Source organism: Mycena indigotica (genome assembly GCF_014461135.1).
Source record: "Mycena indigotica strain 171206Taipei chromosome Unknown Mind.scaff0001, whole genome shotgun sequence".
Classification (NCBI taxonomy): domain Eukaryota; kingdom Fungi; phylum Basidiomycota; class Agaricomycetes; order Agaricales; family Mycenaceae; genus Mycena; species Mycena indigotica.
Window position 1 is genome coordinate 3,172,563 of NW_023503000.1, and position 26,623 is coordinate 3,199,185.

Below are 26,623 nucleotides of genomic sequence, written 5' to 3' on the forward strand. Positions count from 1 at the left end.
GTTATACCACTTAGCCCCAAACGGAATTCGACTGTGGCAATCATTCCTGTGGTTACCTTCCGAGTTCTCGGTGTCGATTTTCAACCATCTCGGAGTCACCATATGAGTCGCAGGAGTAAGCCTTGACAGGATGACGGAGGCTTATTTGCGGATGAATGGGATTGGCGACCCTCGAGTGGACTACGTTGGCAACGCCCTAAACTAACTTGGCTGGGAATTTTTCTCCGTCTATTTGCATATAATCGAATGCCAGTTCCGGCCAATATGATATGATCCCAAGCTATAAATACAAGTCAAGTGCACCTTCCCATCTTCCCTCCCCACTCGACCATGTCTGGACCTCATGACCTCGTTACTTACCTCCTGGGCGCTTGGGTGCGTTGCTCAACGTGCGAAATGACACTAGTTGACTGCTTGTTGGCTTAGGACTTGAGTGCCTGTGGTGATCTTTTACTTCAAGGTGTCATCTTCGCCCAAACAGCGCACTACTTTGCGCTGTACCACTCGGATTTGCTTGCTCTTCAGATGTTCGTCCTCGGTCTCTTGCTTCTTACCACCCTCAAGTCGATGCAAATGATGTAAGCTTCGCTACACACTATAATCAATGGCACTGACTCCTAGACGCAGCGCTATTCTGTGGATCCAGAACGTCACCAACTTTATAGACATCCGTGCCGCGAGTATGATGTTCACGACCAATTGGCTCCAGCAGATTAACTTAGGTACGTTTCTCGGTCACTTCGCCCTGGTTCAACGATGCTTACGTGAATTCCTATCCCTAGCATTTGGCGCCTTTATCGCGTTCTACATTCAAATCTTCATGTGTCAGCGTCTTTGGGTATGACCCTTTCCACTGCTTCAATCTTCTCTAACTGTCCAAGACCCTTTCTAAAAATGTGTACATCGTTCTGCTCATGATGACCATGTTCACGTTCTCGTTGATCGCGGCATTTGTGGGGGTATATGTGTTGCCTTCAACACCGATGATTTTGCCTGAAGCTTTGTGTTATCCAGGTCAGCTTGACGTTCAACGAACGGGCTGTTGTCAGATCGACATGGGGTGCGTCCCTGTCGCATGGATACCTAGCATCTGCTGACCCAAACAAAACTTTTCTCAGTTTCGCTCTACTTCAGGGTAGTTTTCGGTGGGGATCTATTGCTCTGCGCTTCGACAGCCTATGCCCTTCTGGTATGCAGCTCCCTGAAGTATTGTTCTGTCCAACTGATCCAGACAAGCAACACTCAAGACATGTGCTGCCGCACACTGCCGGAATGCTGAATGCAATCCTCAAACTAACAATCCAGAGCGCAATGCCCGGTGCGCTTTGTGCCATGATCACCCTCATCACTTCGCAACTCGGCGGCCCATCCCGTGGGGCTACACCAGCGACGATGCTAACCATAATTTCATCCAACTTACTGCCCAAACTCTATGCACTTAGTGCAATGTGGACTTTGAATTCGCGGCACAGGATACTACTGAGCTCGCGATCAACGGGTCACAATACAAGCAGCAACGAGGGCCAGAGCGGGGGGAGGAGGACTGGTGGTCCCAGCGGTTCACGTGCTGTCGAGCTGGGGGATTTCAGCAAAGTCAATCATATCAAAGTTCGCACACAAGTGGACACCACGCAGCATACGGACAGCCACTCAACACCATTCTCCACGCGTGATCATGACCATAAAGCGCAGGAAATTGAGGATACAGATGCGGGCTCGAGGAAAAGTAGTTGATGTTCTACACTTTACTTATATATAATCAATAATTCATCACGTCAGCATAATCACGTGTGCGTGTCCCTCTTTGCTCCGACCATGGTACAACGACCACGCCTCGCTCCCCGCTTGCCCGCTAACAACCCACTCTAGTCCGCCCTGTTCAACTTCCAGTCGCTGCTCCTCGTCATACTTCTCCTGATTTGCACGTGCACCTATGTCCGGGCCCTTTTTCCAAGCCTCATCGACCGCAACAAAACCGGTTTCCTTGGACTGTTCTTCATGTCTGCACGCATTGGTGCGTCGTCTTCTCTGTTTCTACCGCCAATGCTGAACTGGTTTGGCGTCCAGGCGAGCGGCTCTCACCATACGTGTCGCTTGCGTGTTTGATAATGGCGGGTGCGATGCTAATACAATGAGGCGGAATAACTCGACCGACTGCTTGCCATTGCATTGGCGTCAATGCTGACCATGAATGCATGCCCAACGCCGCGAAGAGGAGGGGTGGTTGTGTGCTAGATGAACCCAGAGTTTGGTATTTGGTTTGGACAATGCGACCGTCGTTGGCTTCCTGTTAACATCCATCTCCCAAAAGCCCTTCTTACAAGTCCAAAAAACACCGTTTACGAAGCGGTACAGACAACAGCAAAATAATCCACACTTTATGATTTCACGTTCTTACGGCCAAAACCGAACCAGTAGACAGCTCGAATTACAAGGCGACGCCACAAGGACCTGTCGATCGAGTTCAGCCTACTTCCGCTTGAGAAGAGGGGTTCACGCACCGTATTTGGCGTTGATGATGTGGGCTGCCAACCCACTACCAGACGAGGCCGACTCGAAAACGGACCCGCCAGCATTAGGGGCCCACCAAACACTGCCGATATCGTTGGAACCTGAAGTGCCATAGTGGTAGACTCCCGATGCTGCAGTGCGTGATTAATCGAGTTCAAACGAAGCATTCAAATCGAACCTTGGGCATGGATAAATCCGCTGTACTTGGCCACACGAGCAGGGTCATTCACGCGGTCAAGGTAGTATTGCAACGACCTAAGTGTAGTGAGGGCCCGTTTCGATGCCAAACAGCAAGATTCTACCTCATGAAGATACCCTTGAAGGCGATTTGGTCATTGTTGCATCCCCGGGTGGTCGGGTTGTCGCACGACTCCTTGAGTATTCCACCGCTAGTGAGCAGTTTGATAGCTGCATCCAACGTGATCTCCGCATCAGTAAGCAACGATGCGTCTTTGGTGGTAGCATAGAGGGTCCCGAGACCAGCCGCGATAACACCCTAGTTCTCATATGAGGTTATGCACGAGTTGGAGTAGTGAATCATACTTGATTGTAGATCCATGTCGTTTGGCCGTTGTTCGCGCATGTGGAGGTCACAAGCCCGTCGTTAAACAGGCCCTGTGAGTTGCGGAGGGCACTATTTTTAACTAAGAATGTCAATCAGTTATTTCTGTCTTTCTCCCCATCCACTTGAGCGCAACGTACTCCAATTCCGCACCTAAGTACAAGTTAGATGGCAAAGAAGCTCCAGGGGGGTCGAGCACGAACGTTGATAGCATTGGTAAGGAACTGCGACTGATTCGGGAAAAGGATGGCCCCGGTTGCTGAGACAAGCACTACTTCGATTCAGCGAAAAGCATGGAGGAGAAGAACAATGACAGTACACCACAGTTCGTTGGTGATTGCTGCGAGACAGATAAGTGATAACCAATGATAGCATTGCATAGACTTCACAGTTCTTGTAGTCTGAAGCACCCGACCACCAGACTGAATATTCATGAGCGAAGGGAAAACATTTCAAAGACCAGCGCTTACGTCCACCACCGCATGTGTTGTCCCAGGCTCCCTGCACAAGATTGTAAAGTGATTGGGCGCTAGTCTGTTTCGCCGTGTTAAGTCCGTAGTCGAAGGGAAATCGGAAGAGCAGAAACTCACGTAGTATGCCGAAGCATCAAGTCCTCTTGCTCTCTTGTAATCTGCGACTTTCCACAATGCCATGATCATCCACTGGGAATCGTCCCAACTCCCTTCAACAATACCCGCCCAAGGCGAAACGCCGGTCGCCTTCTGCTGCGCTACCGCCCTGCCTAGATATGATTGATCTGCAACGTTTGCCCATTGATTTCCACCAGTCGCAAGCATCTAATGCCCAGAGTGAGCGATCTGCCATCTGTACAACCAAACTAGCTCAAAACGGACCAGATTGTGAATATTCTCAATGATGTTCTGATCAACATTAGCATACTGGCACAAACGAGGCTGCTCGTCGTTCAACTCACAGCATCGGTCCAGTGATTTCCACCATTGTAGTTCCCGGTCCCGGAGTTGAAATAGTTGGAGTTCAGGCGGGTTGACACACCCTGGGCATGAAAGGGACATTTAGCGGGGAGTGGAGCACCGTCGTGAAGCATACGTTGGCGAGGTCCAACCAGGCCTGACACTGTGCCCTCTTGTGGAGGGTTGAGTTAGTCGGGCTAGCGCTTGTAGAAAGGGCAAGCAGGAGAGGAATGGCACCAGCGAAGATGGCCTTCATGACGTCGTCAAGATCAAAGTTACCGCTGCAAAGCGGTAGCCTTTATAGTGTTGCTATGTCTGCCTGATTATGGCGGATAGACTATGTGACGAGCGTCTTTGATTGAAGACTCGTGGTGGTGAGGAAGAGGTCCGACCATGAGATCGATCCACGCGAGCTGTTGGAATCCCCAACAGCGTCACATGAGCGCGCAAGCTCGGCGATAATTGGTCAATTGGCGCCTTCTTTCGTCCAAGTCGTGTTCGCAGCATGACGATGGCTGATTAGTACTGGCCTCGAGACGCGGACGAGTTCAGGTGGTTTGGGTCATAGCATAATCGACCGTCACAAGATTTGCAACAAGTTATTGGGCGGCAGTCCCGAAACTGAGCGCAAGTTTTAGCCCAAGGTCCTATCACCGTCCTTTCGCAGCAGGCCTTGCGCGCTACTGGAAACGGTCAATAATCAAGGCAACGAATGTGGCAAACACAGGACTAGTCACGACGTGACTGTGACAGAACATTAAAGAACTATTAAAGACATCAAAGCGTGACCAAACCCTCGACCGGTAACACCACACGTATTACAAACAAACAAACACAAGGAGAATGTAGAGGTTTTTGGAGAGGGCCTCTGGGATCCGAAGTTGAACACAATGGGGGTATTAGACAATACCCAAAGACGCTGCGACATGCAGAGTTGAATAAATATAGACCAAAACACCGTTAATTCAGCCAATATCAACTTGAAATAGCAAAAGCATAAATCGGCCACACCTGTAAACTATTCTTCGTCGAGCACGTCTCTGAATTGCCCACAATTCCCCTGTGATTTCAGGTCGCGGTCTTCGTCAGCGTGATGCATTGTTTGAACCTGTGTGCGAACTTGGATATGTTGCACCTTTCCCAAATGCTTAAACTCCAGACCACCATGTCCACCACTGATCCTCCTTCCCCCGCTCCGAGTCTGACCATCGTTATCGTTACTACTCGTGTCCTGGTCTGACAAGTGGGCGAGTAGGATGGCGCGCCGTGAGTTCAACGTCCACATCGCACTAAGAGCATACAGTTTGGGTAGCAAGCTGGAGGAAATGATAGAAACCAATGTCGACGGGCGTGCTGGAATCGATTTGTCGCCGATCTGGGAAGAAATGAGGGTGACCATGGCGCAGACCGCGCCGGGCACCGCGCTCTGGATGGTAATTTTGAGAATCGCATTGAGCAGGCCAGCGGTCCTTGGGAGGACATATTGGGCATGTTTCTATCCGGCGTGGTTCGACACGTGAGCGCTTCGGTTCGTGTAACTGCTACTCACTAAGAGGAAGTAGGCTGTTGAGCCGCATAGCAAGAGATCACCGCCAAACACAACCCCGAAGTGGAGTGAGACTGTGAAGGATATTAGGTGAGCAAGCACTATACTCAAGAACTTACTCCATGTCGATCTCACAATTGGCTGGTCATTGAACGTCAAGCTGACCTGACATCGAGTCTCAACCAATGTACCAGCGGCAAACAGAGCGCGTACCGCTATGAATGCCGCGATCAATGAAAACGTGAAAATGGTCATCAGAACCACGATGATATAGACGTTATTCGAGAGGGCCTTGGAGAATTAGAGAGGATTGAAGCAGCGGGAAAGACCTCACCCAAAGACGCTGGCACATGAAGATTTGAATGTAGAACGCGATAAATGCGCCGGATGCTAGGAATAGTTGAAAACCAATCAAGTGAATAAGTCACACAGACCCATGTTGATTTGCTGAGGCCAGCTGGTTGTAAACATCATGCTCGCACCACGAATGTCGCTGAAGTGGGTGACGTTCTGGATCCACAGAATGCTACTACATTTCCATGTCAGTGACATTAAGCAGGGTAAGGCTGTGACCGCGCACATCATTTGCATCGACTTGAGGGTGGTCAAAAGCAAAAGACCGAGGACAAATGCCCGAAGGGCAAGCACTTCGGAATGATAGAGTGCAAAGTAGTGTGCTGTTTGGGCAAAGATAACGCCTTGAAGTAAAAGATCCCCACTAACGGCCAGATCCTACACAAACAAGCAGTCGACTTGCCGGTGATTACTAGTGCTAGCGGCTCACCCAAGCACCCAGGATGTAGTTGACGACAGCAAGAGGTCGGGACATCGTCGAGTGGGATCAGGAGAACACATTTGCTTTATAAAATGGCATGGATGATATCATATGCTGAGATTCCATTAAGTAAATCCAATAGATAGACAAAGAACCAGACCTACCTGTCAAGCTTAATGGTGTAGATCTGACGACAAGAAGAGCCAGCTGAGTCAGATAGCCTGTCAAGCGGCACGTATCCCCTCTTCGGAATCATGTTCGTCATTCCCACTCACTGAATGGCTAACCGCCTAGTAAGTTTCTTCGTTAGTGCGTCAACACCGAGTTGTGAGTCCTCAGGAGCTCACCGGTTCCCAAGCAAATAATTACCGCACAAGCGTTATACTAGGGCTCGCTGACTGCCCTGACCTTGGTCGTTTCATCGTTGACTGTATTTCCGAATTGGCGTGCCTTCAAATCGACGTGTGCCGCGTGAACAAGATACTTCCGAAACCTGTGTTGCGGGACCACCGGGCAACTCGGATGTCGAAGTAAAGAAACGGCACTGAAGAGACCGTAGCGGGTCGGATTGGACAGTTGGTCTGAACTTTGAAGTGTGTCCGAAACCTCGATGATGTTGGTCGGGTCAAAACAGTGTTCAAGTTGTTCACGGTCACGTGAGCAATGAGGACATAACGACTCCGCGGGAACTGAGCTCTTGAGGATACAAGTGAGTTCTCTACTCAATCCCACTGCCGTTGCGAGTTCGCTGCTTCATCCTGACACTTATGCACTGCACCGGAGAGGTCATTCGCGAGTGATTTCGTAACCACGGCGAGGAAGCTACCGTTCCAGTGCACGAGGCGCAAGCAGCTGCAGACGTTCCAACTCGTTGGCTTTAAAGTGAAGTACTTTGACAGCGCCGCGACTCGGAGCCGCAAAAGAACAACTCTGCAGACATTCTTAACCTCCGTCCTGCTGTCAACACATCGCTTGGCGCTCCCATGCCCACGCAGCTGTCGAATGTGCAAGTTGAACATTGAAACATTGAAACACTAGAACATGCTGCGAGAAAGTGCCCAGGTTTCGGTGGGATCTGCAAGGCTTACCAACTACAATAGCCCTGCAAGCGATGGTTTTCGAGTCGCGAAGTATATATATGATGTTCTAGAGGCTTTTTACGCAGTTCCAATATGGAGAATTCATTGACCTTTATCTGACTCTTCAGTATTGTGGTAGCTCTCCAATCCATTAACAACTCGTACAAGGTATCAGCGTAGGCACAATCAAACTGCGACGTCAACGTAAACTGCTCTTCGTAGAGCCGACCTCTGTATCCTCTTCAGTTGACTTGAGGCCGTGTTCACGCACAGATATTGCTTCCTCGGGGTCTATGTGGTGGGTTGTTTGCACCTGGGTGCGAACTTGAATTTGCTTGACCTTCCCGAAATCTCCGAGCTCAACCCCAAGCCCATGCCCACCACTAGCAGGAACACCCGTCTTCCTCCCCCCACTCTGGCCCTCGTTACTGCTCGTATTCTGGCCTGTCGAGCGGGCAAGCAATATGGCACGCCGCGAGTTCAAAGTCCACATCGCGCTAAGCGCATAGAGTTTGGGTAGGAAGTTGGATGAAATTATCGTCACCATCGTCGACGGCTTAAGTGCATTGGACTGTTCACCGATCTGGGAATTGATGAGGGTTATCATGGCACAGACCGCGCCAGGCATTGCACTCTGGACTGTAATTCTGAGAACCGCATTGAGCATTCCTGCAGTTTGTGGCAGGACTTGTTTCGAGTGTTTCTTGTCCGCATCAGAATGATGTGTTCGCCTTTCATACCGCAACGCACCAAAAGATAGTAGGCCATTGAACCGCAAAGCAAGAGATCTCCACCAAAGACGATCCCAAAGTGGAGTGAAACTGAAAGAAAAGTTGTTCAATTGAGCAGTGCCAAATGCGGCAAAGACGCACTCCATGTAGATCTCACGATAGGCTGGTCGTTGAATGTCAAGCCAACCTGGATAGAATGAGCGGCAAGCCCTAATTGGTCACAGACGGTGCATACCGCAACGAATGCTGCGACCAAGGAAAACGTGAACATGGCCAGCAACACAAGCAGAATGTAGACATTTTTGCAGAGGGCCTATGGGATCAGGAGTTGAAGACCGTAGTGAGGGTAGAAAAACGCCATACCCAAAGACGCTGACACATGAAGAGTTGAATATAAAATGCGATAAAGGCACCGAATCCTAGAATACAACGTTGAACGAATGATGGAATGAGGTGGATTCTGATACCTAGGTTGATTTGCTGGAGCCAGTTGGTTGTGTACATCATGCCCGCCGCACGAATGTCAGTAAAGTGGACGACGTTCTGAACCCACAGCACGGCACTATGTTATACTACCAATTACAATGGTCAGCGACAGCTGCGAAATACGCACATCATTTGCATCGACTTGAGCGTAGTGAGTAGCAAGAGACCAAGAACAAACAACCGAAGGGGAGCCAAGTCGGAATCGTAGAGCGCAAAATAGTGCGCTGTTTGGGCGAAGATGACGCCTTGTAGTAGAAGATCCCCGCAGATAGATAAGTCCTAAGCCAACCAAAACGAAAGGTTAGCCCGCTGAGTAGTGTGCATGCCTGACCACACACCCACGCGCCGAGGAGGTAAGTAACGACAGGGAGAGGTCCAGACATTGTCGTCGAGTGGGATGGAGAGAGAGGGCATCTTCAACTTGAATTTATACCGAGGTTGAACATTATCATATTGGCCATGACAGGAACTGCGATTGGATGATATGCAATAGCTCGAGTGACAAATCCGACGTCGTTGAAGACTTTCGAGTCGAATGAGCCTCCGTTACCTTACTAAGAACGAAGAGAAAACCTCCGTTCTATCTAGGACTTCACCGGTCATTTTCTATTCAGTCTGAGGAGGTGAGGCGGAGGATTTATAAGAGCTCACCACTCCAATGATTACACTGTAATTTACCCCGGTCCAGAACACCTTTCGGGAGCAAGCGTTGAACTAGGGAGCTGCCAGTGAGTTTCCCTGACTTGATCGAATAATCTGTTTCATCTATAGCATGCTTGGAAGGAGTCAAGCATCCGTGTGCAACTCGGAAGCAAAAGGAAAGGAGCTGCTGCACAGCGATGGGAGGTTGAGTAGATTAGAGAGCTTGTCAGCATCGTAGTGGTCGATGTCTGCTGTAAATAGATGACGTGGACTTGTTTTCTTGGAGCGTCTGTGGGTATAGATCCTCCTAGCTGTCCCTCTGATATCTGGGCATCCGATGCAGAAAGCCAGATAAGTGTTCGACCAAGATAGGCAACCTCGATCATGCTGGTCAAAACAGTGTTGTCGACGGTCACGTGAGTCACTCAAGTTGGATAACACGGCTTACGACTGTTCCGCCCAAAAAGAGTTATCAGCACCTCAAGTCCAGGGAAAGCATGAAATACGGGTCAAATACTTCTGCCGCCGCGATGTAAGTGGGAGCATTTTGACGCCGACTCGGATCAATGCCATTCGGATTGGATTTCATCTTCCAACATTTTTACTAGACACTATTTTCCCCTGCAATCCCTGGTGGCTTCAAGTCGTGGTCACAAGCATCGTCGTCAGTGTGACGCGTAGTCTGTACCTGTGTGCGAACTTGAATCGATTGTACCTTGCTGAAACGCCCGAGCTCGACACCGCGTCCACCGCTAACCCCGCTCCTCCTCCCCCCACTCTGGTACTCGGTGCTGCTTGTATCCGTTGAGTGAGAAAGTAGAATGGTGCGCCGCGAATTCAAGGTCCATAACGCACTAATAGCGTATAATTTGGGGAGCATACCAGAGAAAACCATCGACACCAACGTGGCTAGTCGTGCTGGATTGGATTTGTCGCCGATCTGGGAAGAAATGAGGGTGACCATAGCACAAATCGCGCCGGGCATCGCGCTCTGAATCGTAATTTTGAGAATCGAATTCAGTAACCCAGCGGTCTTGGGAAGGACTTGCTTCAAGTGTTTCTATGCGGAGTAGGTCAATGTGTTGTTGGTTCGTATATATGGTCACATACCAGGAGGGAATAGGCCATTGAGCCGCACAGCAAGAGGTCCCCGAGGAAGACGACCCCAAAGTGGCACGCAACTACATACGAGAATAATAAGCAGCGGCCAAATGGGAAGCTTGGAGAAACACACTCCATGTGGGTCTCACAACAGCCCCGTCAGTGGTTGTCAAGCTGATCTAGAGAGCATGAAGCTTTAAGCAATGCATCAACGCCAAAAAACGCGCGTACGGCCATGAATGCTGCGATTAATGAGAACGTGAAGATGGTCATCAAAATCACAACAATGTAAACATTTTTGCAGAGGGCCTTGGAGAATTAGAGAGCATCATCGAAGCAGCAGCGGGAAGAGCCCCACCCAAAGACGCTGACACATGAATATCTGGATGTAAAAGGAAATAAAGGCGCCAAATACTAAGAACAGTTGATCAAGCGCTGCAGCGAATAAAGAACGCCTATACCTAAGTTGCTTTTCTGGAGCCAACTAGTCATGAACAGCGTGCTCGCGGCACGGATGTCGGTGAAGTGGGTAACGTTCTGAGCCCATAACAATGCACTGGGTTCGAGTGTTCATATCGGTTACGGCGACGACTAGTAGTACGCACATCGTTTGCATCGACTTGAGGGTGGTAAGAAGCAAGAGACCGAATACGAACAGCCGAAGGGCAAGCAAATCGGAATGATAGAGCGCGAAGTAGTGCGCTGTTTGGGCAAAGATAACGCCTTGAAGTAAAAGATCGGCACAGGCACTCAAGTCCTGAGTAATAGCAGTCAGCTATTGTGAAGGCTCGAGAAGAACCACGCACCCAGCCGCCGAGGAGATAAGTAACGATAGGAAGAGGTCCAGACATTGTTGAGTGAGGGTGAAGTTCTTGCGGTATTAGCATTTATATATGCGTACTTTGTTATCATATTGACCTTTAATCGCGATCATATGCAAATAGGCCAACACTGACGAGCGCATCGACGGCAAGTCGCCAACCAGACACCGACCTCGAAATACTTAAGCCTCCGTTCTCACTCTGAGAAACCCGGTATTCAGTCTTCCCAGCATATTGTGCTCGTCCCCGGCCATTTCGCTGCTGCAAGTTGCTTCGTGAGCGTTGTTCTGGGGACTTGAGGGGCTCACGACTTTCCGTGTTACACCAGGGCTCCCAGCTGGCTGCCCTGACTTGGTCGTTTCAGATTGGCTTGACGTACGGGGCACGCGGGAGAGACAAGAAACCTCCGAAACCTGTGTTGTGGGCAACTCGGACGGCAGAAAGGCGGGAATCGATGTAATGTCAGGGGCCCATCATGCGTGAAAGCGTCATGGTGTAGTTGGGTTCAGGGTCACGTGCGCCATGGGCATCTTTTTGGTAGTGCCAGTGGTAACTGCAACGATGATCAGCCCACAATTACATTTTATTCGAACTGAGTGGGTTTGGTGAGTTGTTACCTTGCTTCAGTAAGGTCCTAGATGTGTGAAACTAGTTGAGTAAACAAGTGTAAATAATGATTGTAAACAGAGGTAAACAGAGTACGTCATAAATCTACTTCATGATTCTTCAAAAAGTTAGTAGGCGGCGTTGTTGCTCGAAGGAATACAACCAAGATGTTTGTTTTCTGCATAGTTTTCACTTCTTTGCCCGGAGGGGAGAAGATTTGAGGAGCATTTTTGACGACGTTGAGCTGTGGGTTACTTTCTGTTTGTACTTTAACACCAAACTCCACGTATTGGGTAGGCACAGCTATCTGTGGAACGTAGGTGACAGAGAGTAAACATGTAGTTGAGGTCAGGGCGGGTTATGTACCATAACTTGTAAATGATGCTGTGCGGATTATTAGAGAGACAATGCCAGATAATCCTAAACCCTTACGACGAGAACACGGATGCCGCCGGGCGGGGAATAAATGCGTTTCATCGGCCGTTGGGTGAGTGCAAAGGTTGCTGCGACTACGCCGCGCTGTCCCTCGTAGTGGCCGTATATAATGGATACCGGGTCGCCCGGAAGGAAAAGTTTGGCGACTTGGTTTAGGGATACTTCCGATAGAATTGTTTCACCTGTTCGTATGAGGAGAGCGCTGCTTTTAGCCCCTGCTTGCAGCTTTTCGATTTGGCCTATATATCCTTCGTTTCGACCCCAGATAATAATGACCCGATCCCCTACGTGGAGAAGGGGTGGCCCGGTTAGAAAGTGTGGCTTCAGCAGAGTCCGATCTATTGTCGTCTCGTCTGCTCTGTCGTCCGCCGGTCGGGTGATGTCAGAGATGAGTGTTGGCGAATTTGCGTCTAATGGGATAGTATGCATGCTCATGCGGATGCGACATAACCCTTCGTTGTCTGCCGCGACAATGAAGCCACCTCGTCGTCGACGTCCGAGTTCCTCGGTGATATGATATAATGTTACCCTGTTGCCCGCTACGAGTGCTGTCGTTTCCTCTGGCAAAGGGACGTCGTATTCGCACTGCATGTCGAGGACTTCCCATAGGCGAAGTTCCGCGTGAGTAGGATTGTATGGTTTTTCTAGGATAGTGAGCTGTCGGTCCGAGGTTAACTCGAGACGGTGTAGTGTTCCGCATTCCAGTTCAACGCTATAGTGGTTGGTAGAGGAAGAATGGGCGTAAGAAGAAAGGTCGTCTTGGCCCGTCAGAAACCAGATTTCGTCTTCTATGCACAGTACCAGTTGCCCGGCTTCCACGCAACAGTATCTTTGCCTAGCTTTTCCCCAGTAATCGTTGTAGACTAGTGGAGCAACGACGGCGGGATGCATAAGGTTTAGTTATGCGCCGTTGTTTCGCAGGTCGGGGGAAGTTGTGTGGAGAGACAATGTGCCTTTTAGCGGGGTTACCCTACCGCTGCTCGGCCCACACCTGCTCTCGTGGCAGGCGTGTGACGGGCGGCCACCTTCCATTAGCCAGGCAACGAGCGTAATACTTTTCCCCCTCAGGTTGAGCGAAAGATAGTGATGGTGTAGGAATGATGCGATCTACACTGTCACACGTTGTCTAAAAAAAAGTTTATTACATGCTCCTACGGTGTCTACTTCTCGTCGGGCAGGGTGACGACATGGCCCGTAGTAATATACACGTAGAGCTCTATCGCGCGGTGGAGGGATGCTTTGACTGTGGTGTTTGGAGTCGTTAGATATAGCCTTTACAGTGCTAAGGTCCATACCTTTTCCTTCCGCTACGGATTGAGCGAATTCCATGTCGAAGACCGTATGGAAAAAGTTAGATGCAAACGCGTTTTTGATCCAACCTATGAGTTCTGGGGGGAAAATAGACTGAAGTGTGGCGCTGTACATTGTGCACACCACACCCGAAGTGATCACCAATCGCAAAGTGTTAGAGTTGTTGGGTAGGTCTTTAAATTGCTTGATGAACTCGTCCTTGTCGGGTGTTTGTGTGTCCTCTAGTAGACGGCGTGGTAACAAGCTCTCGAACTCGGCGTTTTGCCGCATGCCAGCTTCCTTGACCTAGACAAAGTATTAGACGAAGCCTGACTGATATATCCAGATTACCTTGAATACAGTGTCGTGCACTTCCCCTTTCTTTGGCGGAATTACGTCTACAACGACAGCGAAACTAATAAATGAGTTAGTTGCTATAAGCGTATGGACGGACGCACAAGGAGCATTTCAAGAGGCTTTCGTCACGGTTAGAAAGGTCTGCGCAGAACAATCCCCACTGGCTAAGGGATTTGCGCCAGGGTGTCGACAAATTTGGAAAAAGTCTCTATCGCTTCGGATACGACCGGGTCGCTGATCGATGCCAGACTCGAGGCGTGTTGCGCGCACGCAGCCTTAAGGGCAGGCCAGTCATTTCTTTGACATTCGGTGTCGCAGTAACGACTTGAACGACAGCGAGAGCAGCATTTCTTGGATTGCGAGGCTCCGCAAAAAACGCAGTCCTTGGTCCAAGTAGAGACGAGTGTCGCGATGGGCATGGGGATCGAAATGGGTAAGACGAGAGTGGGTGGTAGTGTCCTGTCGTTCTGAAGTTCATGTCCCTTTTTGTACGTGGTGGAAAGAAGTGGTGGGTTGGCTTTCGTTGTCGGAGTTGCGAAGGAAAAAAAAAAAGTGCTGTGCGATCCACGTGATCACGGCTACTTTTATTTTAAGTTACCGAAGTGGCCGAATAAATATTTGGTCAACCGTATCGAGAACTCTCGGTTACTTGATACTTAAAGGAAATCTACGCTGCGTCTCTATCGTAAGCAACTGCAATCGACTATCTTCCTCTCGTAAACTCTCCGAAGGGTGAGTTGTAAATATTTTGGGATCAAATCCTCTTAGAAGTCGGATGGTGCTACGACCGTGACTTCGGGAGAGTGCTACATATGCGTTAAAAGGAGTAAGTTTTCCAAAGGGAGGGTGTTCTAGGTCGACGATGACAATTGGGATAGTCTGTCCTTGCGACTTATAATCAGTAAACGCGTATGCGGGGGTCAGTGCATATTGCTTGCGCTTAACAGTTACCGCTCCGTTTGTTTTAGTTTCTACCCCGAAAGATGTTGGAAGGGGAAAGATGGGGAGTACTCCTTCTTCTAGGTTTTCGAACGGAGGGTGTGAGGAGTGGTCAATGTTAATTAAAACCACTGCCGGCGGGTAGCTTAAAACGATGCGACCGTCCTTGTCTATGGTCACCGTCGTCGGTTCACGGGGGTCTAGCTTTAGATCCACGATGGTGCCTCGGGTTCCGTTGGCCAGGTCTGCCTCGGTTGAGATATTCCACAATACCATCGCTCGCATTCCAATGGAAATCTCCACTGTTTCTTCCAACTTTCTCGTTTTTTTGTCACCCTTTCCCGCCACGATTGCCCGTTCTTCGATCGTCAATAGTCGGGGGGGTTTTACGACGACGTCTTCAGCGGTGGAGACATATACTCGATTTCCGGTGTGCGTTAGGTGCCTTGTGAGAGCGGCTTTGTTCCACATCGTTCGTACTGAGTGGCGAGGCGTCACTAGTACAGCATCTCTCCACGGAGTATGACTCCAATCCAGTCGCGGGTTGTTGTGTAGTAACAGAGAACGTAGCAATTTTATGTCATCTTCAGTGCATGAGCCATGTCTGAGTCGTTTCAAAAGGTCGTTCCAAACGGGGTCGCGGACTCGATTTTGTTCAGTAAGCGTAATTACCACATCGAATTGTCGATAAAACGCTAGACCCAACTGCGCCAGAAGTGAAGCTGTCGTTTGTGAGTTGTACAGTGCCCCTTTGGGGTTGCCGACTGGTGGGAATTGGTGTGGGTCGCCGAAGAGTATAACATTGATATTTCCGAAAGCTTTCGACGGAGGAGCGTGGCCTTGAGTCGCTTTCACGAAGCTGATTATTTGGGATAGTTGCGCTAACGTTTTCTTCATCATCATCGAATATTCATCAATCGTTAGATATTGAACGGGTAAAATGTTGCGTTTCCTTCGCTCTTGGATACCCTTTCCAGCTTCTGAAACGGACCGCAGGTTAGTGACATAAACTTTAGTCAGAGCTAAGCTTATCTCACTTTGTAGCCAGTTATCTTTTTCGGAGAAACTTATCGGGATGCCCGCCCATTGGTGGATTGTACAACCCTTCACTAAACTTGCAGCTATTCCAGTCGTACCTGTTTTCGCCAAGAGCCGCGTAGAGTTAAGAAAATCGAAAGTGTGACTTATGGCGTTGAGTAGGACGGTTTTCCCTGTCCCTCCTTCGCCTTGTACGATCATAAGAAGCTGTTCTTGGTCTTCTCCGTTAAGGTGTTTACGCAGATGTGTCTCGACGATGTCGTGTGCGCGACGTTGTTCGGCGTTAAGGATGTCAATTGCGACTTGCTGCTCGGAGGTTCGCAACCGGTTGTCATCGTTAACTAGCATCGAGATGTCTCCGTTCGATGGTTCGACGTCGTAGCGCATGTCCTCTTCTGCCATCGAGACACCAGCTAGGTCTGGACGGACTAAATTGACGTCGCTAAGGTTGTTGACGAAGAGAGGGTTGCGAGTGATAGCCCCAACTTTCTGCTCCCAATCCTTGAATTTTACCATCTCTTCCAATGTAGCTACTCGCTCGATGGGCTGTAAAACTGTCGCGTCCGATGGAAAAGGTGATTGGAATATCCCGTTTGAGGCAGCGATTGACATAGCTTTTGCGCCATATGCCTTTTCAGCAGCTGAGAATTTGGTCTCCCTCGCCCGTTGGACGTCCGCTTCGGTTAACATTGCAAGATAAGTTTCCGGATTATTGAGCTCGCCCTCGAGCGAAAAGGACGCATCTACATTGCGGGGGTCGTTCCCTTCCTCCTCGTTTCCTTCGTGCGTTTCTTTCTTTCTGCGTTTGGCGGATTGGCTGCATTGATGAAAATATTCGATGTTTTCAGTGATACGAGTTATTTCGTCATTGCATTCACTCAAAAAATTCGTGAGCGCCACTTCTAGCGAAGGAAAGAAGCCGACTAAGTCTTTCAGGTTGCGCCAAGGCTTAAGCAGAACTAAAATTTGTGCTGCATAGTCCTCCTGATTGGAGGATTCCCGACTCGGGATCCATTTACCGATAATGTGGAGAGCTGTTTCGTAGTTAGCTCCTCGAACTACTCGCGCACCTTTGCGCTTGCTTTCAGGAGTATACGGAATGCGTTCTTTCTTAGGGCGCCCCCCTCTGTTCGGTCCTTTTTTTGGGCTTGCTTCTTCTTCCTCGTCTTCGCCCGGTGTCGCTCGTGCGTCCGTGGTAGGTGTAGAGAAAATAATCGTACATGTTCATGTTCTCCAAAGCGTAGCCTCGGTCTGTGTATTGGCTAAGTTGATCCTCGACTGTAAATTGTCCATCCACTAAAACGATTGTGGTCTGACGAAATAAGGAGAGTATGAGAGAGGAATGGGGCGTGGTCTGCTGACTCACTGCCGGCTCATCGGGCGCGCGGTCCGTGCGGTCTACCTCGTCCGTTGACGCTCTACCGTTGTGTGAGAGTAGTTGAAGTCAAGAGTGAGACACGTGACCTACATTTGAGCTATATGCGGAAACGCCGTTCGCAGAGTAGTGACGACAGGATCCCAGTATATTTTAATAAATGTATGCGATATATATCTGTCACCCCAGCCCATTAAGTAGCTCACCACCTCCGGTCCGCTTAGCTCGTATTGTCGGCTAAGGGTGTTTGCGCACTGTTCTAATAATTTTTGGTTGAGCTTGTGAAGAGGGAGATTACTAGTACTAGTAGAACTTCCTAGAAAGGTGTGACTTTTAGCTAAGATCGCCGACGCATTTGCAGCTTGCACTTGTTTTTTCGCGATATATAGTGTTATGTAAAATGCAATATCTTTTGTTTCCCATGAGTTGGTGAGGAGCTTGATGTCCATATTTGACCTGGTTGTGTGGAATATCGGTGGATTCCAAGGGTTAAGAGAGCAATTGGAGTGTTTCGGCCCCCAGTTTCCGTCACGGTCAACCCAGTCGTCGTCGTAAGTAGGCCAAGGGTGTCCACGTTTGCATACCAGCTTGCCTGACTTGTTTTTGAGACAGTAGTAGATGGTACACTCATGGCTTTGCAAAACCGACGCGTTCAATTTTTCTGCTTTTGCTGCGGCTTCTTTGTAGTCAGTTCTTCCTGGGGTCGATAGGTCGAGAGAAAGCGACGCTGCGGGTTAATCGTTTGCGCATTTGGGGTGGGAAGGGACCTCCAGGAACGTCCGCCCGTATGTTGTGTTTGATAAAAAGTTTCACCCGCGAGCGAAACTCATCTGATTGCAGCGCTTCTTGCATTTTCGTCGCTGTGGGAGCCCCGTGAAGCCAAAGAAGTAAATGTAAATGTAGAGAGCCTCGCCCTTGCGCTTCAACCGTCCCGATGTAAGCGTTCACTTCCCCTAAGACACCAGGATTACGGGTAATCGCTCCTCTCTCGCCCACTTTGATTCCCAACATTTCTCTCAATAGCAGGCGTATGACGAGGTGGAAGTATTCCGCGGCTGCGAATGGGTCTGCGCCGATGATACCATCACGAGTAGTCGCATTAGGTCCAGACCTAGCCACAAAATCGTCTAAGTTTATTTCTTGCCCAGCTAATACCTGAGCTATCGGGTCGCCCGTGTCGGATAGATTTATCGTCATCCATATTGAAGGTGGGTTGAATTTAAGTGTCATCCCCCAGATTTGTGCTCGAATTGCAACTCGGTTCTCATCCGTACCCTGAACTCTAGCGCGCACTGCAGTAAGATGTTTTCGTAGAAGTCGGATCAGAGGATTAGAAATTTGAACTTTATGCTCCTCTTCTTCGGCCGCTTTCAATAGATCTTTTGGTCTCAATTGGGATAGGGAGCTTTGAAAGGCCAAAAAATTGCTGCGGTCGATTTGGATGGAAGCTGACCGACAGACCTGGCGCTTCCAAAGGACTCCAAAAACGAGAAATATGAAATGTGTGTGTCGACGGAAACGTCCCGAGTCATGTTGTAGAGCCCATCGTACGTGGTCTTCGTATGAGACGGTGTCTTCCCGATCTACTTCAAGACCACCGAGTCCGTAGGGGAACAAAGTGGGGAAAGCGCCGAGTAAATGATTCGGATTGGAAGGACCTCCGTCATAACGCTCACCATTTTCATCACGACGCCCGTACTCGTTGATGAAAGCACTACCCTTGCGAACGGCATAATCTTGCGCGAAAGGGTTAGAAACTAGATTGTTCACGGCGTGTGCGAACACGGTGCTTTCAGGTATGTTATCCCCCCCCACATCTATTACTCCATGCACGTGCAAGGGAAAGACCGCTGGATCTAGGTAATAATGAACAAGGACAGGTAAAAGTGTCGCATAGTTGAGCGTAAGCTCTCACCTTCCATGGTTGCATGTTGTACTGCAGCGGGTGCAGCCGTTTCTCTGCTAGAGTACTCGGACAGCAAAGCTGATTGCACTTTGTCTGCGAAATAACAGCATATTAGTTAGTTTTAAATGAGAGCCGTTGGACGACAAACCGCCGGGTCTCGGTTCAGGCTGATATCCTACGGGTGGATCGCATATTTCGTCGTGCGCTGTCTGAAAAGTTTCGCGCTGCCATTCTACCGAGGCTTCCTGTTCAGGATCTTCAAGTTCGGACTCTAAAGGTGCGTATCCGGCGTGCTCTCGCCTAACCGCATCGACATCATTGGAGTAACGGACGTTCTCTGTAATTTCGAGTGGAATGTCATCTTCCGGCAATCGCTCGATAGCGCTAGAGTCGATGGTAACGTCTCGGTAGATGGAGTTGTTCTGTTTCAGCCAGAGAAGGGCCTCCCAAACTCTGTGGCGTCGCACACGGAACATTGTTTTGAGCGACGGTAGTGCAAGGGCTTTCCGGTCCACCCCTACAAATGTAACCCCGATAAGAGATGCGAGGATAAGCGAAGGCCGAGGGACAATCTGGCCTGCTGCCATATTCACGATTTGCGCGGTTGGTAGCCGAAACGTGGAAACGTTTCCACGCAGCTTCTCATTGATTGCGATAGGCTCCATCCCATCCGTTTTCGAGGCACTGGCGCGGTATCGGATCTTCGCTGGGTACACTTTCATAATGTACGCCGCGGGGAAGTATAAAGCAATGAGCAGCTGTTCAGGCAACGTTAGAATTTCCAATTGGAAAGGAACATTGCCGATCCACATGTTGTTTGCGACGGCGAGCTTTGGTCTTGAACACCGTCTGAGAGCGATTAAGCAAGTAGAGCAAACATCATTAAGGCCCTCGGGGTTTACAGTGTCGTGGAATAGAAGACCCTCCACTGTCCTTTGGTGTGGGTGCGAGTGCGTGGGTTGCAGAACGTGTCGGTTTGGGATGGAGTTGAAGTCTATTGTTTCGATCTTGGCGACGAACAATCTTCGCGCGCAAACGATACAAGTCTTCTTCGACAGAGCGGCGTTCCCCGTGAGGTCTATGAACCTGTCATGCCCTTTAGGCAAACGATTAATATTACTGTTTCCTAGGAATCACTTACTTGGAGATACAACTCTCTACGATTTGTTCATCGGGTACACGGAGGAAGTCAGCGGAAACTGTACTCTGGACAGTTGAGCTTGCGGTCGTATGCCCTGTCGCAGATCTTTTGTTGCCGCGGTTAGTTTCCGTTCGTATGCGCTTGCTTGGCGGCGAGGTGGGATGGCTGGGTAGTTTTCTCTTCCGCTTTGAACCGGGGGTCGCTGTTGCAGTCTCCCGGATGGTGTGTTGTAGACGTTCTTCTAGCGTCGAAAGCCAAGCGAGGAGCTTCTTCCACGACAGCTTCGCTTTTCCCGGCACTTTACAAAATCGATCCAACAATCGGAACGCCTCTGGGAGTGTGTATGACTGGAAAGCCTCCTCCATTGGTTGTAGGAAAGAAATGAAAGTACTTCTGGTCTATGTCAGTAGAAGGAAGTGACAGGTACGGGAAGCCGACTTTGTTTATAAGTATACGACACCGAAGGGAGTGGAAATTGTGTAAAGTATGGCCGATTTCGACCCCCTCGCTCTACTGCGGAAAGCGATGCTTGAAGAGGAGCGGTCTCTCCGTAATCCTGGCCATCAGCGGTTTACCCCGGACACTGCAGTATCACCGGCCCATGTCATCTGGGCGTTGCATATGCAGGGGACGAATTTCTTGGGAAATGCGCGCTATCGATTTCATTTTATCCCTCCCCGCGAATTCGACGACTCGACTGGCAATTTCCTTTCTATCGGCATGAGCGACGGTGCTCTAGAGCCCTATCGCCCGCTTGTCCTAGGTCAAATATCAAACCTCCCCGACGTGGCGTCTCGGACTCAACCTTTCCGGATGACGTTGAGCGAGCCCGATTGGCGGTCTGCAAATTGGGACAGAGAAGTTTTCAAATCAGTCTGGGATGCGCAGGCGTTTACTCTTCGTGATGTGGTAACTCAAGATAGAGTCCGTACTGCGTCTGGCAATTGGGTGAGTTTTTTTTTGGGAGTTGACATCACCGTAGAAAGCTTAGACGCCGCACGCTCAGTCTCCCCAAACGTTCACTTTCGTGTCTTGGATGAGGGGTGGGAATATTGACCTTTGGACGCCAGCTCAGGGTGGATTACCCAAGATTTATTTGCCCCTTAACGATTGGTCATACACCACCTTCGATGATACTGCTGACCAAACACAACTCCCGTTAGCGATCGGCGACACCATCGTCGCAGAGTGCGGACTTCGGCGACAAGAAAAATTTCCTGGCGCACCCTCTGTTGATACTTGTGAGCTGGTGAGTTCTAGACGATGTTGGAGGTGTCAGTCGCTGACTATCTAAGGTTTATGTCATTGAAGTTTGGAGTGTGAAGCTTCTAGTTCCTCGTCTTCGCAGAAATATGGCCAAGGTACCATACTCTTATTATTCCAGTTACCTGATTTGAGTCTTGACTAATCTTTGTCTTGCAGTTCAGACCGTTGACGACAGGATTGCAATGAAAGAAAGCTACCGTTGAGTTGGGTGACTGAGCTTTACACGGCGTCGTCTCGTAGCGCGGTATCTGTATTGCCTGTTATCTTTAAGTGGAATGCACCTCAATTCCTCTTGCGGAGAACGCGATGTAAGAGGCAAACGGCTTTCAAAGTCTGAGAGAAGGAGCGATGTGACATCAATTTCTTCTGTCACGTACGGAGTGACTTACTTACCTTCCTTTCGTCATCGTTGTGCTATTATTCACCGGCGTAGACGCTTTTATAAAGGCTTCCAAAACTTCGGTTAGCTGTCGAGCTTACCCACTCCGTGTTAATGGCCACCGGAAATACTCATCTGATTCCTCTTTTCACGTTGGATGTTATCGAGAAAGTCAATCTCGAAATGGACCTCGTTGGCTTGGTAAGGCAATCTTTCCATCTCGTTTGCCTTGTTAACTCGTTGTAGCCTACCGAAGGCACTCGCAGTTACCTTGGATTGCTCTTTCCAACTGGGATGCACAAACCAGTCATTGTACGGGTCCCTATCAAAGCGCAACTCGCCGTAGCTTCGTCCCCTCGCGATCTGGACGTGCTTCGGTGGATTCCTCGACCCTCTGAACGCAACGCTGCGGTGGTAGACCTTTCGGCATCCATGGCTATTGTACGGCATTGGCCTCTAGACGATCCCGACCCGCTTGATTACGGCGTACACAGTATTCACGCTTCCTCAACCAGGAGAACCGCTCATCACCAAGAAGACCGAGCAGCCTGCTAACGCCTATGTTCAAACTCTGCTGCCCTCTTACCCTGTTCCGTGGATTGGTAATATATTGGTCGTTCGCTCCCTCCGCAATCGAGCGTTAGGCGGATTGGATGACGGTGTGGGCCATATAACTCGGGCAGATGTTTACACGGCCAAGGCCATCGTCAAGCTGTAAGTGCTTTTTGCGTGGAAGGTTCCCGGTTTCGCTCTTATGTTTATTTGCAGGCTTGTACGGGAACGGTTAGTGGGTCGTGACCTTATGGTCAGTTGAACGTCATATAAAGGCGGTGGTTGTTTGTACTTAGTACTGTCTCTCCGATGTCTTCTGTAACCCCTTCCGAATCATTGTTCCACACGCCAACCATAGCTCGAATTTGTCTTGAGCATAGTCCTTGGGCTACTTTCCATGCTCTGAGGCAGACAAATCGACATCTAGCTGCTGTCTCTCGCTCGGTGATGAAGGACAGAATCTTTACTCGCTTGGCGCCTTTTTTCTCCGGCCACTTTACTCAGCAATCTCAGGACACTCGAACTATTGTCTCCCAGTTCATGCATAAACTCCAATCGACACAATCCGCCGTTGTTGGGGCCGTGCCGCTCGCTCTAGTTACTTTCTCGGCTTTGGAGGACCATGAAGCGAATATCAATTGTTTGGATCTAGTTTGCACCAAAGCTGCGGTCGGCGAATGGAAATCGTTCTTTTGCCATTGAGTTGGGTTTTCAAATGTATAGTTATCCTTTCCTCAGACTGCTAACCAACACAAGGAACTGATATAGACAAGTAGGTACATCCACCCTGCTCCTACTTCCGAATACGACTGCAAAGTAATCGAATGTTTGGGATTCACTCATGCAGCCCATGTGCGTTTTAAGTTGCCAGTGCTCTGTGGTATTGGCATGTACGGCGAAGGCTCTAATGACAATTCTATAGTACTTCATGGTGCGCCTTTTGGTGTCCAGCTCGCGGACCGTGGTTCCCGCCATCTTTGCAGCAAGATTCACCTCCCAAATGAACTTCTTCACGGGCCGCAACTTAGTCTCGCCTTATCCTCGTCTCACGAACCGCCGCGTCGCACTCCCCTCTTGGGCCCATCCTAACTCATGGGCGTGGTATTTAAACTACGTTTCTTACAACGTAGGCCCGCTCTTTCCTTGGATTAAACTCCTCTCCGGGTCTTATCGCTTCACCGGACCTTGTGGACTGGAGTGTAGCCGTTTGGTGCGAAGTTGGACAGGCTTCAAAGGGTTCTGCGTTATCAGAATCTCCGAGGACAAGAACGACCTCGTGTTGGCACTCGATGTAGACATCGAATGGCAACTCACTGGTCTGTGTTTGAACCGACGTTGTCCTTTCAAAGGCGGAATACATCGAGTGTAGCACACGCTTGTAGTCACGATTACTAAGCCATTTATTGATGGCCTTCGCTCTGCCCGGTTGGGCGCCTATCGCGCTCGTTTGTTTCCAGACCCTTCTCTCAATCCTAACATCGAATCTCTATCCAACACCAAGTGAATCGCGTATGTTGAGAGGATTGCACACGTTTTTTATTCGCCTGTTCGGAGGAACTCCCCGAAAGAGATTGGTCAAAAAAAGACCGGCGTCGAAGCGTCCCAAGGCTACCCAAGAGCAAACCGGCGGCGAATACGCAGGTTCCGACCAACGAAACGCAAAGAAGCACGAACATGTTAATGCACGCCTGCCCGAGATGGACGTGGGACCGGCTTTTGGAAAGTTATTTGGCGCGAATGATCGGGTAAATGGGGACCAGAATAAGGGACTCGGTGGAGGCATTGTTGCGTCTAAGGCTGGCGGCGTCGCAAAAAAGGTGCGCAACTCGTTTATAACATCGTCCTGCCTCTCTCGTCTTCTTCCTGAATCTCCCCGCCCCCTTCCTCTTCCTTGAGCACCGTGCTATACTGTACCCTGAGTGCATTGACTCACGAGACATGGACAATTCGCCTCACGCCTCACCTTTCTTGCTTCCCTCTGCTGGGACGGTCGTTGCCGACTCCTTTGGTGCACCAAACGTTGAGAGGACTCTCGCTGATGAACGCAACTCATCAGAAACGCCACCAAGTGAACAAACGACTCTTACCGGCGAAAGTTCGAATTTCATCGAAGGTGGGCTTACCTCGGATTTCACTGTGTTGTGGTCGTTGATTTCTTGTTGTTTTCTTCTTCGTTAGGCGAACCCAATTCCACTACTAGACTAGATTACTCGCCTGACATTTATGTACTCCCATCATCACAAACTGTTGTTCACCCACCCTCTCCTTCGCTCTCTGTGCAGTCTGTAGAAGAGGTAGATGGGACACAACGCGTGGACACGGGAGATGTTTTTTTTGTGCCTGGCTTGGACGACCACCTTTACACCTATGTAAACGTGGATGGTCGTAAACGGGCTGTGCCTGTTGTGGATGCGCGCCTTTCGCCGACGCCTCCTGTAAATGAGGGTCAGTAAGCTTTCGTTTCCTCATGGATTCGATAGTGAAAAACATTTGCTTACTTTCCTGTAGTGCCTACACGGCGCAGCGCTTCTCAACCCCCGTCATCTTCCGACCCTGAAGATCTAACGGAAACTCCTTCCCCATCTCCCCCAACCACCCTTCTCGAGGAGGGACGCGGGTTACAAAACGCGTTACCAGGAATTTTAGGACGACCTCCTCTCGTTGGCGATGGCATTCCTCCTGAACTTGTGGAGATGATCTTTCGCAATCTCTCTTTTTTGGATCTCGTCTTGCTGGCAGGGGCCAACTCCATCCTTCGAACTCAAGTTCAGAGTTATATTGCCCGCCGCTTCGAAAAAATGTTGAAGACCTTCTTTGGACGGCGTTGGGAGGATGTCTTTGGTATTCTTACTCGTCATCAGGGCGGAATCGTTGGCTCGGGGGCGGCTTTCTTGTGCACCCCGGAGAACTCCGATCAGGGCAGGTGGTACTTGCAGAACCTGAACTTGGCCGTGGGTCGTGGCGGACTGAGGAGTCTACACCGTGTTTTTGCGTCCTTACACTATTCCGCCCCCGCTTCGCTGGAACCGCGCATTCCCTATGTACAGCCGTCATCTCAGGACGTGCTCGTCCCCGCCTACCCCGAAGGAACGCGTTGGAGTGGCATCCATCATGAATTTAGTCGTGACTGGGCCGATTTTCCGGAGGCGGCTGGTGATGACGTTGGCGACATTTCGATGGTGGAGGAAGGATTTTGGGAAAGTACGGAGGAGGACTCTGAGAGTGATAGAGGTGATTATCCTGATAACAACTCGGACGCCTCTTGGGAAGATAGCAGTGTGAGCTCCTCATCGTCGGTTCCCGGGTTGTCCCCCTCTATTGTCGACTACACAAAACCACCTCTTATGCGCGTTGTCACCGTGAGCGAAAGCTGCAGCAATGTACCCTTTTCGCTCTTCCATCGGACGTACACCAACACCTACCACGCCATATTCTGGGGGGCCGGGTCGGTTTGGGTCGACTTCCCAAAACTCTGGAGGAAAAGTCAAGTTCGGCAGCGAGATGCGTCTTCTATGACGATACCTGGATACGACACCGTGGCGTTCGAGAGAGAAATGGGACGACGCGGCTTCCAGGTCCTGCAGTCGATGTCCAACTTGAAAGGTGACCCGACGGCTGTCTGCAATCCCAGCGACTGTCCTATGCAACTAGTGCATATGAGAGACACCCGTTGGCATTGCGCGTTCACATACCGAAGAAACTCCTCGCGTGTCCAAGAAATGGATTGGTTGGTTTCTGAACTCGACACTGGCTGCAAGTCGTACCCGTTCGGTTTTCGGTACACTTTTGACCGGTGCGACGGTCTCGGATGCAAAAACAGCGTGTTCCTAAATGGCATATCCACTTCTCCTTGGTCCATGTTGGCAACAACTGGAAACTTGAAGGAAGCGCGCATTGAAGCTATCAACAAGAACAACGCGACCATAGTGCGCAAAGTGGGTGTTGACTCATGACGCTTCAGGAGCTGATTTATTTGAAGGCATTTTCTGGTCGTTTCGTGTTTGCATTGTTGTTTCCAGTGTTGAGTTCTACTGCATCTCGTGTGAGGGTACCTGTCTCTCCGTACGCCCGACTTGATGCCGTTCGGGTGGAAGACTTGGTCGTTGATATGTGGATGGAATCCATTCCTACCTCATCAGACGACAACCAGGTG

General features: G+C 49.9%; 6 protein-coding genes across 6 annotated transcripts; 2 read left to right on the forward strand and 4 right to left on the reverse strand.

The window, feature by feature from the left end:
* Positions 1–330: 330 nt before the first annotated feature.
* Positions 331–1,734, forward strand: MIND_00091200 (uncharacterized protein; the record flags this gene model as incomplete). Its single annotated transcript, XM_037357866.1, has 8 exons — positions 331–375; positions 427–578; positions 628–722; positions 783–838; positions 882–959; positions 1,015–1,060; positions 1,119–1,189; positions 1,237–1,734. The coding sequence occupies 8 exons, from the start codon at positions 331–333 to the stop codon at positions 1,732–1,734; spliced, it is 1,041 nt and encodes a 346-aa protein (XP_037225776.1).
* Positions 1,735–1,815: 81 nt separating this feature from the next.
* MIND_00091300 (uncharacterized protein) lies at positions 1,816–2,135 on the forward strand (the record flags this gene model as incomplete). The annotated part of the gene is made up of 3 exons (XM_037357867.1): positions 1,816–1,818; positions 1,870–2,014; positions 2,068–2,135. 3 exons carry the CDS (start codon positions 1,816–1,818, stop codon positions 2,133–2,135), a joined length of 216 nt encoding a protein of 71 aa, XP_037225777.1.
* A 293-nt stretch (positions 2,136–2,428) lies between these two features.
* Positions 2,429–4,261, reverse strand: MIND_00091400 (Six-hairpin glycosidase; the record flags this gene model as incomplete). Its single annotated transcript, XM_037357868.1, has 13 exons — positions 2,429–2,451; positions 2,502–2,642; positions 2,690–2,766; positions 2,814–3,007; positions 3,055–3,155; positions 3,214–3,226; positions 3,277–3,344; positions 3,382–3,495; positions 3,544–3,607; positions 3,664–3,870; positions 3,928–3,954; positions 4,008–4,088; positions 4,142–4,261. The coding sequence occupies 13 exons, from the start codon at positions 4,259–4,261 to the stop codon at positions 2,429–2,431; spliced, it is 1,230 nt and encodes a 409-aa protein (XP_037225778.1).
* Positions 4,262–5,023: 762 nt separating this feature from the next.
* On the reverse strand, positions 5,024–6,380 carry MIND_00091500 (uncharacterized protein; the record flags this gene model as incomplete). The annotated part of the gene is made up of 8 exons (XM_037357869.1): positions 5,024–5,500; positions 5,555–5,625; positions 5,671–5,716; positions 5,765–5,842; positions 5,886–5,941; positions 5,986–6,080; positions 6,132–6,283; positions 6,336–6,380. 8 exons carry the CDS (start codon positions 6,378–6,380, stop codon positions 5,024–5,026), a joined length of 1,020 nt encoding a protein of 339 aa, XP_037225779.1.
* A 1,224-nt stretch (positions 6,381–7,604) lies between these two features.
* On the reverse strand, positions 7,605–9,005 carry MIND_00091600 (uncharacterized protein; the record flags this gene model as incomplete). Its single annotated transcript, XM_037357870.1, has 8 exons — positions 7,605–8,108; positions 8,156–8,226; positions 8,278–8,323; positions 8,372–8,449; positions 8,500–8,555; positions 8,604–8,698; positions 8,750–8,901; positions 8,961–9,005. The coding sequence occupies 8 exons, from the start codon at positions 9,003–9,005 to the stop codon at positions 7,605–7,607; spliced, it is 1,047 nt and encodes a 348-aa protein (XP_037225780.1).
* Positions 9,006–17,913: 8,908 nt separating this feature from the next.
* Positions 17,914–20,638, reverse strand: MIND_00091700 (ATP-dependent DNA helicase; the record flags this gene model as incomplete). Its single annotated transcript, XM_037357871.1, has 4 exons — positions 17,914–19,082; positions 19,142–19,225; positions 19,281–20,218; positions 20,274–20,638. The coding sequence occupies 4 exons, from the start codon at positions 20,636–20,638 to the stop codon at positions 17,914–17,916; spliced, it is 2,556 nt and encodes an 851-aa protein (XP_037225781.1).
* Positions 20,639–26,623: the final 5,985 nt, after the last annotated feature.